Consider the following 20,001-nt stretch of genomic DNA (forward strand, 5'->3'; position numbering starts at 1 on the left):
GATTGTCTGCGGTTTTCCAATCGGTGGCATTACTCAACCCACATAAGAAAAATAAAAGAATTTCTGCACATTATTAAAACACTTAAAACAGAATATTATACGACTGGCCGGTGTGAAACTACAGATCAATTCTATATTTATAGCATAAACTGGATGCATAAGCTGTGAGTACTTGTAGAAACAAATTACAATAGGATATCAATGCTCTAACCACAATCATTTGTGAATCTGTTTTTATTATTGCAGCTTATACATGTAGTTTATAATATAAATATATAACTGATGCTTGGTTTGATTAGATTCTTGCTGCTGCAATAGTAATATTTTCTCAGCAGTAGCATCAAAAACAAAAAAAAAGTATCCTTCAGTAATGGATCCATAACGTTCCTACTCTCACTATGCTCCAAGAAAAATTATTGCTCTTAAAATGGACCAGGTGGAATCCTTTCTGCATAGAGAATGGAAGACGGAGTCTTTTTTTTTTACTATATGGAAATGTTTTATTGACATCTTTCCTGTAGAGAACAAAGGACAAGTGAAAAAACGTTTTCAATTTACATTATGGCACGAAGACAGACTACTTGTGACTGACCCACTGATCAGTAATACGCCTTTCATACATACAGCAAATACCTGGAGTTTTGCCCCTGAACATGCATCAACCACGGATCAAATTTCCTGGTCCCCGACCCTGCTCTCTACCAAGGTTTTACCCAGGTTGCCTCTAGTGTGAACACATCCAACCTTGGTTTTTAGACCTGGGTTAGAAGAAGTCCGATTGGCTGTTCGGTTAATGGCTAGAACATGACCCAGCAAAGCTTAGACCATAGGTTCTCAAACTCGGTCCTCAGGACCCCACACAGTGCATGTTTTGCAGGTAACCCAGCAGATGCACAGGTGTATTAATTACTCACTGACACATTTTAAAAGGGCATTTTAAAAGGGCCACAGGTGGAGCTAATTATTTATCTTGCGATTCTGTGGAGACCTGCAAAACATGCACTGTGTGGGGTCCTGAGGACAGAGTTTGAGAACCTGTGGCTTAGACCATAGGTCTGCAAACTCGGTCCTCATTAACCCACACAGTGCATGTTTTGCAGGTCTCCTCACAGACTCACAAGTGAAATAATTAGCTCCACCTGTGGACCTTTTAAAATGTGTCTGAGAGTTATTAATACACCTGTGCACCTGCTAAACATGCACTGTGTGGGGTAATGAGGACCGAGTTTGCAGACCTATGGTCTAAGCCACATCTTCTCAAACTCGGTCCTCAGGACCCCACACAGCGCATGTTTTGCAGGTAACTCAGCAGGTACACAGGTGTATTAATTACTCACTGACACATTTTAAAAGGTCCACAGGTGGAGCTAATTATTTCACTTGTGATTCTGTGAGACCTGCAAAACATGCCCTGTGTGGGGTCCTGAGGACCCAGTTTGAGAACCTGTGGCTTAGACTATTACACAGCAGACTATGCAAATGCTATATACCACAGGTTCTCAAACCCGGTCCTCAGGACCCCACACAGTTCATATTTTCCAGGTCTCCTCACAGGGTTGAATCCGGGATTGTCCCGGGATGCAGTGCAATGTGCATGGGCCCTACCCAGTATTCAGTACCCAGAACTGTTAAAAGGCCTCTCATTGGAGCTTCCCCGGGCTCAGAAAAGATGATGTCATCATCCAGAGCCCGGGAAAGCGTCCAGGAAGCGGAGAAGACAGTCGTGGCGACTTGGACAGATCAGGAGGTGAGAGAGCTGCTCAGCATAAGGGGTGAGGAGGAGATTAAAAAACAGATCACTGGCACAGTGACGGATGCAGTCATTTATAAAAATATTGCAAAGCTGCTAGAAGCAAGAGGCATTATACGTACACAACAGCAAGTTGTAAATAAAATGAAGACTCTAAAGAAGTTCTTGAAGGTGCATGACAACCGTAAAAAGAGTGGTGCTGGCCAGAAAAATGTCCATTTCTAATGACATACATATGAGGACCGAGTTTGAGATCCTATGCTATATACTTACAGGACGTTCACACAGGAGAAAGGGAGATCTGAGACTGAGGAAGGGTAATACTGGCTGGTAGTTGGGTGCGGCAGGGGGAATGCGACTGGGAGGACCTTAGTAACAAAAATGAAAAAATAATTACCTAGTAAGTAGAACAGCTTTAAAGAAAAATATTTAAATAGGAAATAAAACCACAGATTTGCCATTAACAAACATCAAAGGTTGAATAATATAAATAAGTGTTCCCACCCCAAATTCCAGGTCAGATCCAGGTTCCGTGTGATCGCATTCCGACCCGGGAATTTCTCGGGTTTTTGGTGTAGTGTGAATGGGGGCGTCAGACTGAGACGCGGGAAATTCCTGTGTTGATAGACAGGTTGTACTCGTATATTTCCCGGGTCTTATGTCCGAATGGCGCATTAATCAATTTGCGTGCTAGAATGCCATACATGGCATACACCTCTTTGAAGCCCCCCCTCTGCTTTCTCCACCATCCATTTCACTGGGTAGCAGATGATTTACCGACAGACCCAATACCGACCTTCATTATACCGACATGATCAAATACAGACATTTGAAATGCCGACATGGTCAGAATACCGACATTTGAAATGCCGACATGCGTTTTTAAGGACTTTTTGCCCCAAAACATACTTGTTTATACGTTACCATTCCAGTTGACCAGGAGGGGGAATATAATAGTGTGCCGAGCGCAGCGACACACTGTGCCCGAAGCATGGCGAGCGCAGTACACTTACACGGGGTCCATGTCGACCTATGTCCACATTGACACAAAAAAAAAAAACCCACAGGAAAACTTGTGTCGATATTTTGAAATGTTGGCATAATGAATGTTGGTATTTTGTCCGTCGGTCAATGGCTGTCGTGATTATGACTGTCGATACTGTGTCCGTCGGTAAATCATACTGGACCCCATTTCAGTAAATTGTCCCATTATTTTTTACATTTTTATTAATGTTCAGTTGTTTGAATATCTTAATGAAATATTGTACATCTTGCCAATTAACCCATTATTGTACTTATTTTGTTATTCTATACTTTTGTTTCCCCAGATGTCTCGCCAAAAGTGTGCTTTAATGCTAATCTATTTACAACGGTCTCTTTTTATTACGTTTGTAACATGAGAATATTAAATGCCTAAATAAAAACTATTTTGCATGTTTTTTTTTTTAATAGACAGCATTAATAAAGCTGTTATATTTCTCCTGCATGGTACTAGAAGCTTTAGCATGGTAGCACCTCCTAATAGGTTTAGAAATAGGGTGTGCAGTCGAGTCCCCCCCCCCCCTTCCCGCGCCGCCTCTATATGTGTATATATTGTACACTTAAAGGTAAGGCTCCTTCACTCTGGCATTGGCACCCCTCCCATCTACCCTAAGGTGTTTGAAATAGCACAGGTTCCTACAATACTAACTACATAATCATATGGGCTCTATTTAAAGGCAAGACCTAGATACATGTATATAATGTGGTGGTATTAAAGATGTTAGGGAACCATTTAATGAAGTTCACCTGGACGTGGTGGGTGGGCCCACATATTTGCGCAAATGTGTGCTAAGAACTTCACTTATACTCCATGTTAATTGTAAGAGTTTATCAAAATTAATTTTGCTATCAGTGTTCTCAGTGCTAGCAGTGTGCATCTGCATTTTTTTCTTTCTCCTTTTATATTTCTGCCTTTTTAGATTTCAATCAGCTTATCAAAGTGGTTTCTCACCAGTGTGACATTTCTGATGTTTAAGAAGATCTGATTTCTGCATAAAACATTTCCTACACACAGGACATGGAAACGGTTTCTCACCTGTGTGATATCTCTGATGACTAAGTAGTTTTGATTTCTGTGTAAAACGTTTCCCGCACTCAGAACATGAAAATGGCTTCTCGCCTGTGTGAATTTTTTGATGTGTAATGAGTTTTGATTTATGTGTAAAACATTTCCCACACTCAGAGCATGGATGCAGCTTCTCACCTGTGTGACTTCTCTGATGTGTGCTAAGGGAAGATTTCCTTGTAAAAGATTTCCCACACTCTGAACATAGAAACGGCTTCTCACCTGTGTGAGTTATCTGATGTGTAATAAGTGATGATTTCTCTATAAAACATTTCCCGCACTCCGAACATGAATATGGCCTCTCACCTGTGTGACTTCTCTGATGTGTAACAAGCTTTGATTTCTGTATAAAACATTTCCCACACTCAGAACATGCATATGGCTTCTCCCCTGTATGAGTTCTCTGATGTGTAACAAGATGTGATTTCTGTGTAAAACATTTCCCACACTCTGAACATGTGTGACTTCTCTGAGAAGAAAGAATTTTCAATTTCCCTGTAAAACATTTCCCACAATCAGGACATGAAAATGGCTTCCCACTCGAGTGATTTCTCTCATGTAGAACAAAAACTGCATTCTGTTGAAAACTTTGACCATATTCAGTACATGAAAATGTTTTACTACTACATGTAGCATTAACTGAGTTATCAGGAGAACATTCCTCGTGATGAGAATGGTCAGATGAAAGATCAGCACTGTGAGATACAGGATGTGTATTTCGGGTAATGGGGATGTCTCCTGGAGAATCTTGTGTGATGTTATCTTCTATTTCAAAATCTGGAGGCAAACGGAGATCTCCTTCCAAGGTCTTCCTGCATTGGTGTCCATCTGATAAACATTTTCATTTTATTAGTGAGATGAAGTTGTTTCATTTAATTTTTTCAAACTGTTAATAAAATAAATTTTGCAAACTACAAACATTATGTATAAAACAAATACAAAAAGCTATAAAGAAAATATTAACCGTGCTAGGAGGCATTAGAAAGGTCCTAACTCTTCAACCTTCTGGCTATAACAGAAACATGGCCTCCCCTGCTGCACTTTCACCTGGTGGACTCTTCTAGGTTTGGGTACAGTAAAGGAGGGAAAGGGGGGGGGGGGGGGGGGATGCAGTATGAATAGTGTAAAGGTTAGCATTATTGCTTCACAGAACTGAGGTCATACGTTCCATTCCCACCACGGCCCTGTGTGGAATTAGTACATTCTCTCCATACTTGCATGGGTTTACTCCCACAATCCAAAAATATAATGGTAGGTTAATTGGCTACCAAGAAAATTAAACCTTAGCATGAAAGTGTGTGTGCATAGAGTAGACTAGACGGGGCAAGTGCTCCTTATCTGCTGTCACATTCTATTTTTCCATGAGGTGGAGTTGGAATATTACTGTCTCAAGTTTTATCATGCACATCACTCCAGATATTCTCCCCATTCTCTGTTGCTGTGATCTATCACCCACCTGGGCCACACCAACAATTTCTTGAACATTTTCTTGGCTCCCTCACTACTTAGCGTTTGACAACCCCCATCATCATCATGGGCGATTTCAATATCCCTTGTCCACATTCTCCTTGCCTCCAAATTTCTCTCTCTGACCCCCTTTCTCGGTGGACTGACTCAACTCATCAGGAGGGCCACTGCCTTGATCTTGTATGCACCAGACTATGGGCTCGATTCAGTAAGGATTGCAAATTCTCCTAATTAGCAGAATTTGCTATCCTTTTGTTGGCATGCTGGGGCCGCCCATCGCAGGGCGGGGCCGCACAGCATGCTGACCGCCACCTCCCACCACTTCAACAGGCCCACCACCATGTTTACAATCGCGGGGCGGCTGCATGTGACATCACACAGCCACAGTGATCAAGCCCCTGCTCCCATTTGTGACGCCCCGGCCCATTTGCCGGCCTCCACAGCACTCCGTCTCCTCCCTGGAAACGGAGTGCTGCCACTCCCCTTTCCTGCCTGATTGACAGGCAGAGGCGATTGCTTTTTCTGCCACCCACAGAAAATGCGGGCACATGCGCATCCAACCTGAATCAGCCCCTATGCTCAGTTTCTGAATATATTAATACTCCTTTCCCTTTCTCAGATCATAACCTTATCACCTGCGTGCTCTCCTCCACTACCTTCAAGCTCAGTGGTCCACATTCAGAGATGTATACAAACCCGAAGGTTTACGTACATCTCCGTTGTGTGAGGTCTGCACATGCGCAGGTCTCGTCCAGAGAAACCACACGCAGTGCCCTGGAACAGTGAAAATACTGGCCAACCTGAGGGTTACTAAGATGACCATCTTTCTATTTAAGGTGCCTCCTGCTGCTTTCCCATTTTGTAGCACAGCCGCTCTAACGACTCAGCGGCTGTGCTACTGAATCAGTCTCTAGATCTGCCCCAGCGGCACTGAAGTCTACCATGCCTCCTCAGTGCCACAGGAACATTAATTTCATAAATTTTCCTTTTTACAAAAAAGTAATTTTATTGAATATTCACATGCACTATAAAGAAAATAATAAACAGCAAATAATGTCAAAACAAAACAGAATGGACAATGAGGGGTATCCAATTAGCCCCAGTGCCGTTTCGGGACGGATATCGCAATTAATGATCGACGGTCATTATTGCGGTATCCAATTAAAGGACATTTTGGTCGGCTAAAATTGGACCTGCGATCGCGCAAAAACACATGGGATCGGGGATAAGTCCTTAATCCCATGCACTATTGCGGCTCCGGCAGGAAACTTATCGTGGCTTATGCTTTGGGTACCAATAAGTGCCCCCCCCCCACCACACACACACACCCATCAGGGAAGCTCCCTCCAAAATTGGCATTAAAAGCTACATCTCCAACTCAAAATAAAAAATAAGAATTTACTTACCGATAATTCTATTTCTCATAGTCCGTAGTGGATGCTGGGGACTCCGTAAGGACCATGGGGAATAGCGGCTCCGCAGGAGACTGGGCACATCTAAAGAAAGCTTTAGGACTAACTGGTGTGCACTGGCTCCTCCCCCTATGACCCTTCTCCAAGCCTCAGTTAGGATACTGTGCCCGGACGAGCGTACACAATAAGGAAGGATTTTGAATCCCGGGTAAGACTCATACCAGCCACACCAATCACACCGTATAACCTGTGATCTGAACCCAGTTAACAGCATGATAACAGAGGAGCCTCTGAAAGATGGCTCACAACAATAATAACCCGATTTTTGTAACAATAACTATGTACAAGTATTGCAGACAATCCGCACTTGGGATGGGCGCCCAGCATCCACTACGGACTATGAGAAATAGAATTATCGGTAAGTAAATTCTTATTTTCTCTAACGTCCTAAGTGGATGCTGGGGACTCCGTAAGGACCATGGGGATTATACCAAAGCTCCCAAACGGGCGGGAGAGTGCGGATGACTCTGCAGCACCAAATGAGAGAACTCCAGGTCCTCCTCAGCCAGGATATCAATTTTGTAGAATTTTACAAACGTATTTGCTCCTGACCAAGTAGCTGCTCGGCAAAGTTGTAAAGCCGAGACCTCTCGGGCAGCCGCCCAAGATGAGCCCACCTTCCTTGTGGAGTGGGCATTTACAGATTTTTGGCTGTGGCAGGCCTGCCACAGAATGTGCAAGCTGAATTGTACTACAAATCCAACGAGCAATAGTCTGCTTAGAAGCAGGAGCACCCAGCTTGTTGGGTGCACACAGGATAAACAGCGAGTCAGATTTCCTGACTCCAGCCGTCCTGGAAACATATATTTTCAGGGCACTGACAACGTCTAGCAACTTGGAGGCCTCCAAGTCCCTAGTAGCCGCAGGCACCACCAATAGGTTGGTTCAGGTGAGACGCTGAAACCACCTTAGGGAGAAACTGAGGACGAGTCCTCAATTCCGCCCTGTCCGAATGGAAAATCAGATAAGGGCTTTTTCAGGATAAAGCCGCCAATTCTGACACGCGCCTGGCCCAGGCCAGGGCCAACAGCATGACCACTTTCCATGTGAGATATTTTAACTCCACAGATTTAAGTGGTTCAAACCAATGTGACTTTTGGAACCAAAAACTACATTGAGATCCCAAAGTGCCACTGGAGGCACAAAAGGAGGCTGTATATGCAGTACCCCTTTTACAAACGTCTGAACTTCAGGGACTGAAGCTAGTTCTTTTTGGAAGAAAATTGACAGGGCCGAAATTTGAACCTTAATGGACCCCAATTTCAGGCCCATAGACACTCCTGTTTGCAGGAAATGTAGGAATCGACCCAGTTGAATTTCCTCCGTCGGGCCTTACTGGCCTCGCACCACGCAACATATTTTCGCCAATTGCGGTGATAATGTTTTTGCGGTTACATCCTTCCTGGCTTTGATCAGGATAGGGATGACTTCATCCGGAATGCCTTTTTTCCTTCAGGATCCGGCGTTCAACCGCCATGCCGTCAAACGCAGCCGCGGTAAGTCTTGGAGCAGACAGGGTCCTTGCTGGAGCAGGTCCCTTCTTAGAGGTAGAGGCCACGGATCCTTGGGTATGAGAGGCAGAGGAGGGAACACCTACACTGACTGGTACACCCACGGTGTTACCAGAGCGTCTACAACTATTGCCTGAGGGTCTCTTGACCTGGCGCAATACCTGTCGAGTTTTTTAATCATGTGGACGACTTCTGGGTGAAGTCCCCACTCTCCCGGGTGGAGGTCGTGCTGAGGAAGTCTGCTTCCCAGTTGTCCACTCCCGGAATGAATACTGTTGACAGTGCTATCACATGATTTTCCGCCCAGCGAAGAATCCCTGCAGCTTCTGCCATTGCCCTCCTGCTTCTTGTGCCACCCTGTCTGTTTACGTGGGTGACTGCCATGATGTTGTCCGACTGGATCAATACCGGCTGACCTTGAAGCAGAGGTCTTGCTATGCTTAGAGCATTGTAAATGGCCCTTAGCTTCAGGATATTTATGTGAAGTGATGTATCCAGGCTTGACCCTAAGCCCTGGATATTCCTTCCCTGTGTGACTGCTCCCCAGCCTCGCAGGCTGGCATCCGTGGTCACCAGGACCCAGTCCTGAATGCCGAATCTGCGGCCCTCTAGAAGATGAGCACTCTGCAACCACCACAGGATGGATACCCTTGTCCTTGGTGACAGGGTTATCCGCTGATGCATCTGAAAATGCGACCCGGACCATTTGTCCAGTAGGTTCCACTGGAAAGTTCTTGCGTGGAATCTAACGAATGGGATTGCTTCGTAGGAAGCCACCATTTTTACCCAGAACCCTTGTGCATTGATGCACTGAGACTTGGTTCGGTTTTAGGAGGTTCCTGACTAGCTCGGATAACTCCCTGGCTTTCTCTTCCTGGAGAAACACCTTTTTTTTTTTTTTTTCTGGACTGTGTCCAGGAACATCCCTAGGAAACAGAAGACAAGTCGTTGGAACCAGCTGCGATTTTGGAATATTGAGAATCCAATCGTGCTGCCTCAACACTACCTGAGATAGTGCTACACCGACTTCCAACTGTTCCCTGGATCTTACCCTTATCAGGGAATCGTCCAAGTAAGGGATAACTAAAATTCCCTTCCTTCGAAGGGATATCATTTCGGCCATTACCTTGGTAAAGACCCGGGGTGTCGTGGACCATCCCTACGGCAGCGTCTGAACTGATAGTGACAGTTCTGTACCATAACCTGAGGTACCCTTGGTGAGAAGGGTAAATTTTGACATGAAGGTAAGCATCCTTGATGTCCCGAGACATCATGTAGTCCCCTTCTTCCAGGTTCGCAATCACTGCTCTGAGTGACTCAATCTTGAATTTGAACCTCTGTATGTAAGTGTTCAAAGATTTTAGATTTAGAATCGGTCTCACCGAGCCGTCTGGCTTCGGTACCACAATAGTGTGGAATAATACCCCGTTCCCTGTTGCAGGAGGGGTACCTTGATTATCACCTGCTGGGAATACAGCTTGTGACTGGCTTCCAAAACTGCCTCCCTGTCAGAGGGAGACGTCGGTAAAGCCGACCTTTGGAAACGGCGAGGGGGAGACGTCTCGAATTTCAATATGTACCCTTGAGATATTACCTGAAGGATCCAGGGGTCTACTTGCGAGTGAGCCCACTGCGCACTGAAATTCATTGAGAACGGGCCCCCACCGTGCCTGAGCTTGTAAGGCCCTAGCGTCATACTGAGGGCTTTGCAGAGGCGGGAAAGGATTTCTGTTCCTGGGAACTGGGTAATCTCTTCAGCCTTTTTTCCTCTCCCTCTGTCACGAGCAGAAAAGAGGAACCTTTTGTCCGCTTGCCAACAAAGGACTGCGCCTGATAATACGGCGTCTTATTTTGAGAGGCGACCTGGGGTACAAACGTGGATTTCCCAGTTGTTGCCATGGCCACCAGGTCTAAAAGACTGACCCCAAATGTCCCCTTTCAAAGGCAATACTTCCAAATGCCATTTGGAATCCGCATCACCTGACCATTTTACTGGTAGAATTGGACAACGCACTTATACTTGATGCCAGTCGGCAATTATTCCACTGTGCATCCTGCATATATAGAAATGCATCTTTTAAATGCTCTATAGGCAATAATATACTATCCTTATCTAGGATATCAATATTTCCAGTCAGGGAATCCGACCATGCCAACCCAGCACTGCACCTCCAGGCTGAGGCGATTGCTGGTCGCAGTATAACACCAGTATGTGTGTGAATACATTTTTGGATACCCTCCTGCTTTCTATCAGCAGGATTTTTTAAGAAATTATCAATTGTTATCGGGGGGAAACCCACGCATCATCACACATTTTATTTCTCAGATTCAGGAAAACTACAGGTAGTTTTTCCCTCACCGAACATAATACCCCTTTTTGGTGGTACTCGTATTATCAGAAATGTATAAAACATTTTCCATTGTCTCAATCATGTAACGTGTGGCCCTACTGGAAATCACGGTTGTCTCTTCACCGTCGACACAGGAGTCAGTATCCGTGTCGGCGTCTGTATCTGCCATCTGAGGTAACGGGCGCTTTAGAGCCCCTGACGGCCTATGAGACGTCTGGACAGGCACAAGCTGAGTAGCCGGCTGTCTCATGTCAACCACTGTTTTTTTTTTTTTTATACAGAGCTGACACCAGGGGCGGAACTACTGGCGGGGCAGGCAGTGCATTGCACTGGGGCCCCGCCGCACTCAAGGGCCCACAGCCGCCGGGCGGCATTACATGAATGAGTCACAATGACTCATTGTATGTCATGCCGCAGCCGCACACCAGCGCTCCCGTGACCCGCCCGTCATAAGGAACGATTCTGGCCACCCACACACGAAGGAGGGAGGAGGGTCCGTCCCTCCCTCCCTCATATACAAACAGGTCACAGTCTCTCAGTGAAGGAGAGAGCCGCAGCAGCGCTTTGTTACTGGTGGAGGCGCTGCTGCTGCTGCTCCTCTGCTTCACTATAGGCTGTCTCTGAGAACAGCCTATAGGGAAGCAGAGGGGCAGCAGCAGCAGCGCCTCCACCAGTAACACAGCGCTGCTGCGGCTCCCTCCTTCACCTCCCTCCTCCTTCTTCTCTACTGCCCGGGAAGCTGCACCGAGGAGCCTGAGCCAACAGAGAGGGTAAGTATAATTCTTCTTTCTTTCTTTCTCTTTCTTTCTTTCTGTCTCTTTCTTTTTTTATTTGTTGGGACTGCCTGCCGCAATGTGTAAAAAGGGGGGACTGCCTGCCGCTATGTATAAAAATGGGGAATCTGCCTGCCGCAATGTAAAAATGGGGAATCTGCCTGCCGCAATGTAAAAATGGGGAATCTGCCTGCCGCAATGTAAAAATGGGGAATCTGCCTGCCGCAATGTGTAAAAATGGGGAATCTGCCTGCCGCAATGTAAAAATGGGGAATCTGCCTGCCGCAATGTGTAAAAATGGGGAATCTGCCTGCCGCTATGTATAAAAATGGGGAATCTGCCTGCCGCTATGTGTAAAAAGGTAGAATCTGCCTGCCGCTATGTATAAAAATGGGGAATCTGCCTGCCGCTATGTGTAAAAAGGTAGAATCTGCCTGCCGTAATGTGTAAAAAGGGCACGCTATCTGCCGTTATGTGTAAAAGTGTATGGTGTCTGCCGTAATGTGTAAAATGGGGACGCTGTCTGCCGTAATGTGTAAAAAGTGCACGCTGTCTGACGCTATGTGTAACGAGGGCACGCTGTCTGCCATTGTGTAAAAAGTGTATGCTGTCTGCCGCTATGTGTAACAAGGGCACGCTGTCTGCCGTTATGTGTAAAAAGTGCACGCTGTCTGCCGTTATGTGTAAAAAGGGGAATCTGTTCGCTGTAAGGAGTAAAAGGGTCTCTACCTGGTGTAGTGGTGCTACTGTGCGGCGTAATTTGAAGAATGGAGACTACTGTGCACCGTTTTATGAATTGGTATTATTTTGTGGACACACCCCTTCCCCACGAAGCCACGCCACTATGTATTTTTGCGCGCGCCTACGGCGCGCACTGCCCGTGGGGTGGACTTGGATGGGATGGGGGGGGGGCCAAAGCATTTTGTTGCACCTGGGCCCACCGCTTGCTTGTTCCGCCACTGGCTGACACTGTCACGTAATTTTCAACAGTACATCCACTCAGGTGTCGACCCCCTAGGTGGTGACATCACTGTTACAGACACTCTGCTCCGTCTCCACATCATTTTTCTCCTCATACATGTCGACACAAACGTACCGACACACAGCACACACACAGGGAATGCTCTGATAGAGGACAGGACCCCACTAGCCCTTTGGGGAGACAGAGGGAGAGTTTGCCAGCACACACCAGAGCGCTATATATATACAGGGATAACCTTATATAAGTGTTTTTCCCCTTATAGCTGCTGTATAGTTAATACTGCGCCTAATTAGTGCCCCCCTCTCTTTTTTAACCCTTTCTGTAGTGTAGTGACTGCAGGGGAGAGCCAGGGAGCTTCCCTCCAACGGAGCTGTGAGGGAAAATGGCGCTTGTGTGCTGAGGAGATAGGCTCCGCCCCCTTCACGGCGGCCTTTTCTCCCGCTTTTTTTAGGAAAACTGGCAGGGGTGAAATGCATCCATATAGCCCAGGAGCTATATGTGATGTATTTCTTTAGCCATATAAGGTTTTAAACATGTTGTATTGCGTCTCAGGGCGCTCCCCCCCAGCGCCCTGCACCCTCAGTGACCGGAGTGTGAAGTGTGCTGAGAGCAATGGTGCACAGCTGCAGTGCTGTGCGCTACCTTATTGAAGACAGGAACGTCTTCTGCCGCCGATTTTTCCGGACCTCTTCGCTCTTCTGGCTCTGTAAGGGGGCCGGCGGCGCGGCTCCGGGACCCATCCAGGCTGAACCTGTGATCGTCCCTCTGGAGCTAATGTCCAGTAGCCAAGAAGCCCAATCCACTCTGCAGTCAGGTGAGTTCGCTTCTTCTCCCCTTAGTCCCACGATGCAGTGAGCCTGTTGCCAGCAGGTCTCACTGAAAATAACAAACCTAAACTAAAACTTTCACTAAGAAGCTCAGGAGAGCCCCTAGTGTGCACCCTTCTCGTCGGGCACAGAAATCTAACTGAGGCTTGGAGGAGGGTCATAGGGGGAGGAGCCAGTGCACACCAGTTAGTCCTAAAGCTTTCTTTAGATGTGCCCAGTCTCCTGCGGAGCCGCTATTCCCCATGGTCCTTACGGAGTCCCCAGCATCCACTTAGGACATTAGAGAAAAGGAGGATCTTCTGCTATCTCACAAATTAAATACCAGGAGGTATAGCGTAAACTTTTATGTATTTGATCCTTCATTTTGGGCGATGTCTCGTGTAACTCTCCCATATGTTGAAAAACGTTTCTGTCTTATATTCTTTAGCAAGAACCACCTATACCCAATTTATTCTAAAGAGATAAAGTTTGGACTTAAATAGCGACAAAGCGGGTGCAGATGGGAGCAATTCCACGGCTGCATTATAGCCTTACGGCTGCGGCATCAATAATCGTCTACCATCAGAAGTAATGCGGGGATGAGAAGGAATAATTCCAAAGATAGCCCAGTCCGGAATGGCAAGAAGTTACCCAAGGAAACCTTTGCATAAGCTTTAGCCTGCAGCCAAAAACTCCAAATCCAGGAGCTCTGCCAAAAGACTATGGCAGTGGTTCTCATACTGTGTGCCGTGGCACCCTGTGGTGCCTTGGGACACTTGCAGGGGTGCCTCGGGTTGGTCATCCAGGATCATGCGTAGTCGACTGACCAATGACAAAGCCCCATGAGGGAACAAGTAGTAGAAAGCAACAGTTTGCAGATGAGAACATGGGCTTTAAGAAATTGCAGAGATAAATGTGGGAAATTAAGAAGCCCTGTGTGGAGAAGATGTAATCTAACTTTTCCCGATGAATGCTATAGTAATACAGACATCGCCTTACCGGATAGTGGAGGGCGCTGAAACAAAGTGTCCAAGGGATTCTGCCAATCTAATTCTGAGAAGGTCCTGATAGTAGATCCTATGTAGTGCTGGGCTTGAAGGTATGTCAGAAGACAACCCTCCAAAAGTTCAAATCTGGCTACAGCCTCCTGAACAGGAAAGGCCTCTTAAGGTTTGTATTCACCAAACTACCTATGGTAAATATCCCATTGACGTGCCAAATATTAAAGGGATAAACCGCCCTACCATTCTGAAAATTAGAATTGGCTCCAAATGGGAGAAACAAGGACTTATGTTCATTCAGCCCATATTTGGGACAAACTAAAAGCCATAACCTTTTCTGGTACTCTAGAGCAGGGGTGGCCAACCAGTCGGAGGCAAAGAGCCAGAAAAGATCCATAGGCAAGTGCAAGAGCCACTATCATGCGCGCGCACAAAAATGGGTGTGTGGCCTAGTTGTCACAAAGCCACGCCCCATTTTTGTGCACACACCTTTTGGTATGACGTTTGTAAGAGTGTGACCTTGTGTCATAACCCTATTTAGTAATGTTGTACAGTGCCACATACATATAAAAATGCCAAAAAATGGGTGCCACCACAGTGCCAGATAAATATATGCCCCCAGTGCCTGATACATATACGCCCCCAGTGCCAGATACACGTCCCCACAGTGCCAGATATGCCCCCGATGCAGATACACAGGTCCCCACAGTGCTAGATATGCCCACACAGTGCCAGATATCCCCCATTGCCAGATACACATGTCCCCACAGTGCCAGATATCCCCCCATTGCAGATACACATGCCCCCACAGTGCCAGATATGCCCCAGTGCAGATACACATGCCCCTACAATGCCTCATATGCCTCCAGTGCAGATACAAATGCCCCCACAGTGCCTCATATGCCCCCAGAGCAGATACACATGCCCCCACAGTGCCTCATATTCCCTCAGTGCAGATACACATGCCCCCACAGTGCCTTGTATGCCCCCACAGTGCTGATACATATGCCCCCACAGTGCCTCATATACCCCCACAGTGCAGATACACATCCCCACAGTGCCAGATATGCCCACACAGTGCCAGATATCCCCCAGTGCCAGATATGCGCTCATTGCAGATACAAATGCCCATACAGTGCCAGATATGCCCACACAGTGCCAGATATACCCCAGTGCCAGATATGCCCCCAGTACAGATACACATGCCCCCACAGTGCCTCATATGCCCCCACAGTGCTGATACATATGCCCCCACAGTGCCTCATATGCCCCCAGTGCAGATACACATGCCCCCACAGTGCCTCATATGCCCCCAATGCAGATACACATGACCCCAGTGGCAGATATGCCCACACTGTGCCAGATATCCCCCAGTGCCAGATATGCCCCCAGTGCAGATACACATGTCCCCACAGTACCAGATATGCCCCCAGTGCAGATACACATGCCCATACAGTGCCAGATATGCCCCCAGTGCAGATACACATGCCCATACAGTGCCAGATATGCCCCCAGTGCCAGATACACGTCCCCACAGTGCCAGATATGACCCCAGTGCAGATACACATGTCCCCACAGTGCCAGATATGCCCCCAGTGCAGATACACATGCCCATACAGTGCCAGATATGCCCACACCGTGCCAGATATGCCCCCAGTGCAGATACACATGCCCCCACAGTGCCAGATATGACCCCAGTGCTGATACATATGCCCCCACAGTGCCTCACTCCCCGCCCCCCCCACCCCTCCGTCTCTCTCCGGCGGCGGCGTGTATCTTCAATTCTGCGCCGGCCCGTGAGCCAATCAGAGCTCGCGGACCAGCAGCCAATCAGAATCCTTAGCTGCCGGTCCGCAAGCTCTGATTGGCTCACGGGCCGGCGCAGAATTGAAGATACACACCGCTGCTGGAGACCTGCTGCTGTGAGTGTGGTGTGTCGGGCAGCGGTGGCCGGGAACCGGCTCGAGCCACATGCGGAGGATGAAAGAGCCGCATGCGGCTCGAGAGCCGTGGGTTGGCCACCGCTGCTCTAGAGTAATGGATTCTCCTTTAGATGTGATGGGATAACCTGATCAGGCAGCTGTATAAAGCTGGTGAGGTCTCCTCCACCTTGCTAGAAACTCCCTTTCCAGAGAAAGTTTAGTGTATATATCCTGACTGTGTAACCAAGATATCATAATACTGAAGCGAAGGAATACAGCAAAAGGTTGCAGTAGTTTTACCAAGCTGATTCTATGTCACTTGTCATTCCAGATGAATTTACAGAAAACATAATTTATGTACTAAATATCCATTGGGGCACAATGAGAGCTAAAGCTTGGATTAAGTATGGTAGTCTAGGGAATGAAATCATTTTTAGGAGTCTAGCTCCCTCCATTTAAGATAAAGGTAGGTGTCTCCAACCTTCCAACTCAACTGACAAGGCGTTTATAGCAGTAAAAGTAAGTATATATAGCCAATGAGGGTTTTGAAGAATCTGCAAACCCAAGTAGGTAAAATAGTCAGATGTCCAGAAAAATAAGATTTTAAACCTACCGGTAAATCTTTTTCTCCTAGTGCGTAGAGGATGCTGGGGACTCCGTAAGGACCATGGGGTATAGACGGGCTCCGCAGGAGACATGGGAACTATAAAGAACTTTAGATGGGTGTGCACTGGCTCCTCCTATGCCCCTCCTCCAGACCTCAGTTAGAGAAACTGTGCCCAGAGGAGATGGACAATACGAGGAAAGGATTTTTGTTAATCTAAGGGCAAGATTCATACCAGCCACACCAATCACACCGTATAACCTGGAATACACATAACCAGTTAACAGTATGAACAAAACAGTATCTGCCAACAACTGATCTTAACTGTAACATAACCCTTATGTAAGCAACAACTATATACAAGTCATGCAGAAATATGTCCGCACTGGGACGGGCGCCCAGCATCCTCTACGGACTAGGAGAAAAAGATTTACCGGTAGGTTTAAAATCTTATTTCCTCTTACGTCCTAGAGGATGCTGGGGACTCCGTAAGGACCATGGGGATTATACCAAAGCTCCCAACCGGGCGGGAGAGTGCGGATGACTTTGCAGCACCGATTGAGCAAGCATGAGGACCTCATCAGCCAGGGTATCGAACTTGTAAAATTTTGCAAAAGTGTTTGAACCCGACCAGGTAGCCGCTCGGCAAAGCTGTAAAGCCGAGACGCCACGGGCAGCCGCCCAAGAAGAGCCCACCTTCCTACTGGAATGGGCCTTTACCGAACTTGGTAACGGCAATCAAGCTGTAGAATGAGCCTGCTGAATCGTGTTACAGATCCAGCGAGCAATAGTCTGCTTAGAAGCAGGAACGCCAACCTTGTTGGCTGAATACAGGACAAACAGTGCCTCTGTTTTCCTAATCCGAGCCGTCATGGCTACGTAAATTTTTTAAGGCCCTGACTACAATCAAGGGACTTGGAATCCTCCAAGTCTCCCGTAGTCACAGGCACCACAATAGGTTGGTTCATATGAAACGATGACACCACCTTAGGCAAAAATTGAGGACAAGTCCTCAACTCAGCTCTATCCACATGGAAAATGAGATAGGGGCTCTTACGAGACAATGCCGCCAATTTGGACACCCGCCTTGCAGATGCCAAGGCCAACAACATGACCACCTTCCAAGTTAGAAATTTTTATTCAACTGTTTGAAGAGGCTCAAACCAGTGAGATTTTAGGAACTGTAACACCACGTTAAGGTCCCATGGTGCCACTGGGGGGCACAAAAGGAGGCTGGATGTGTAGCACTCCCTTTACAAAAGTCTGGACTTCTGGGAGAGAAGCCAATTCCTTCTGGAAGAATATAGATAGGGCCGAAATCTGTACCTTAATGGAGCCTAACTTTAGGCCCATATCCACTCGTCTGTAGAAAGTGGAGAAAACGGCCCAAGTGGAAATCTTCCGTAGGAGCATCCTTAGCTTCACACCAAGATACATACTTCCTCCAGATACGGTGATAATGTTTCACCGTCACCTCCTTCCTAGCCTTTATCAGAGTAGGGATGACCTCCTCCGGAATACCTTTCCCAGCTAGGATTCGGTGTTCAACCGCCATGCCGTCAAACGTAACCGCGGTAAGTCTTGAAACACGCAGGGCCCCTGTTGCAACAGGTCCTCTCTGAGAGGAAGAGGCCATGGATCGTCTGTGAGCATTTCCTGAAGATCCGAATACCAGGCCCTTCAAGGTCAATCTGGAACAATGAGTATTGTCTGCACTCTTGTTCGTCTTAGGATTCTCAATATTTTTGAGATGAGCGGAAGAGGAGGGAACACATAGACCGACTGAAACACCCACGGTGTCACCAGGGCGTCCACCGCTACTGCCTGAGGGTCCCTTGACCTTGCAGAATACCTCTGAAGCTTCTTGTTGAGGCGTGACGCCATCATGTCTATTTGAGGAAATCCCCAAAGACTTGTTATCTCTGCAAAAACTTCTTGATGAAGTCCCCACTCTCCTGCATGGAGATCGTGTCTGCTGAGGAAGTCTGCTTCCCAGTTGTCCACTCCCGGAATGAATACCGCTGACAGAGCGCTTACGTGATTTTCTGCCCAGCGCAGAATCCTGGTGGCTTCCGCCATTGCCACTCTGCTCCTTGTCCCGCCTTGGCGGTTTACATGAGCCACGGCTGTGACGTTGTCTGATTGAATCAGAACCGGTAGGTCGCGAAGAAGATTCTCCGCTTGTCGTAGGCCGTTGTATATGGCCCTTAATTCCAGTATGTTGATGTGTAGACAAGCCTCCTGGCTTGACCATAGTCCCTGAAAATTTCTTTCTTGTGTGACTGCTCCCCATCCTCGGAGGCTCGCGTCCGTGTTCACCAAAACCCAGTCTTGAATGCCGAACCTGCGACCCTCTAGAAGGTGAGCACTCTGCAGCCACCACAGGAGAGACACCCTTGCCCTGGGGGACAGGGTTATTTTCTGATGTATTTGAAGATGGGACGCGGTCCACTTGCCCAGAAGGTCCTACTGAAAAGTCCTCGCATGAAACCTGCCGAAGGGGATGGCCTCGTAGGTCACCACCTTTTTACCCCAGTACTCGAGTGCATTGATGGACTGACACCCTTTTTGGCTTTAGCAGGTCTCTGACCATGGGGGTAACTCCAAGTTGATAGCAGCAGGATTTTTAATAGCAATTGGGCAAAACCATGTGCACTGCAGGAGGGGCAGATATAACATGTGCAGAGAGAGTTAGATTTGGGTGGGGTGTATTCAAACTGAAATCTAAATAGCAGTGTAAAAATAAAGCAGCCAGTATTTACCCTGCACAGAAACAATATAACCCACCCAAATCTAACTCTTTCTGCACATGTTATATCTGCCTCCCCTGCAGTGCACATGGTTTTGCCCAGTTGCTATCAAAAATCCTGCTGCTATCAACTTGGAATTACCCCCATGTTCTGGAGTTCCTGGGCTTTTTCCTTTGGGAGGAAAACCCTCTTCTGTTCCGTGTCCAGAATCATGCCTAAGAAAGATAGTCGAGTCGTTGGAATGAACTGTGACTTTGGTAGATTAAGAATCCAACCATGCTGCTCCAGTACTCTCAGGGAGAGCGACACGCTTTTCTGCAACTGTTCCTTTGAACTCGCTTTTATCAGGAGATCGTCCAAGTACGGGATAATTGTGACTCCTTGCCTGCACAGGAGCACCATCATTTCCGCCATTACCTTGGTGAAAACCCTCGGGCCGTGGAAAGCCCAAACGGCAACGTCTGAAACTGGTAATGACAATCCTGTACAGCGAATCTCAGGTACG

At 47.2% G+C, this 20,001-nt stretch overlaps 1 protein-coding gene across 1 annotated transcript in view; it reads right to left on the reverse strand.

The window, feature by feature from the left end:
- Nucleotides 1–1,740: 1,740 nt before the first annotated feature.
- The window catches only part of LOC135054643 (gastrula zinc finger protein XlCGF26.1-like), a 127,873-nt gene continuing 109,612 nt past the window's right edge, over nucleotides 1,741–20,001 (reverse strand). The window contains exon 7 of the mRNA XM_063957873.1: nucleotides 1,741–4,324. Within this exon, the coding sequence (XP_063813943.1) occupies nucleotides 3,727–4,324 (598 nt within the window). The 3' untranslated portion in view covers nucleotides 1,741–3,726. The remainder of the gene's footprint in view (nucleotides 4,325–20,001) is intronic.

Source organism: Pseudophryne corroboree, chromosome 3, assembly GCF_028390025.1.
Source record: "Pseudophryne corroboree isolate aPseCor3 chromosome 3, aPseCor3.hap2, whole genome shotgun sequence".
Classification (NCBI taxonomy): Eukaryota; Metazoa; Chordata; class Amphibia; order Anura; family Myobatrachidae; genus Pseudophryne; species Pseudophryne corroboree.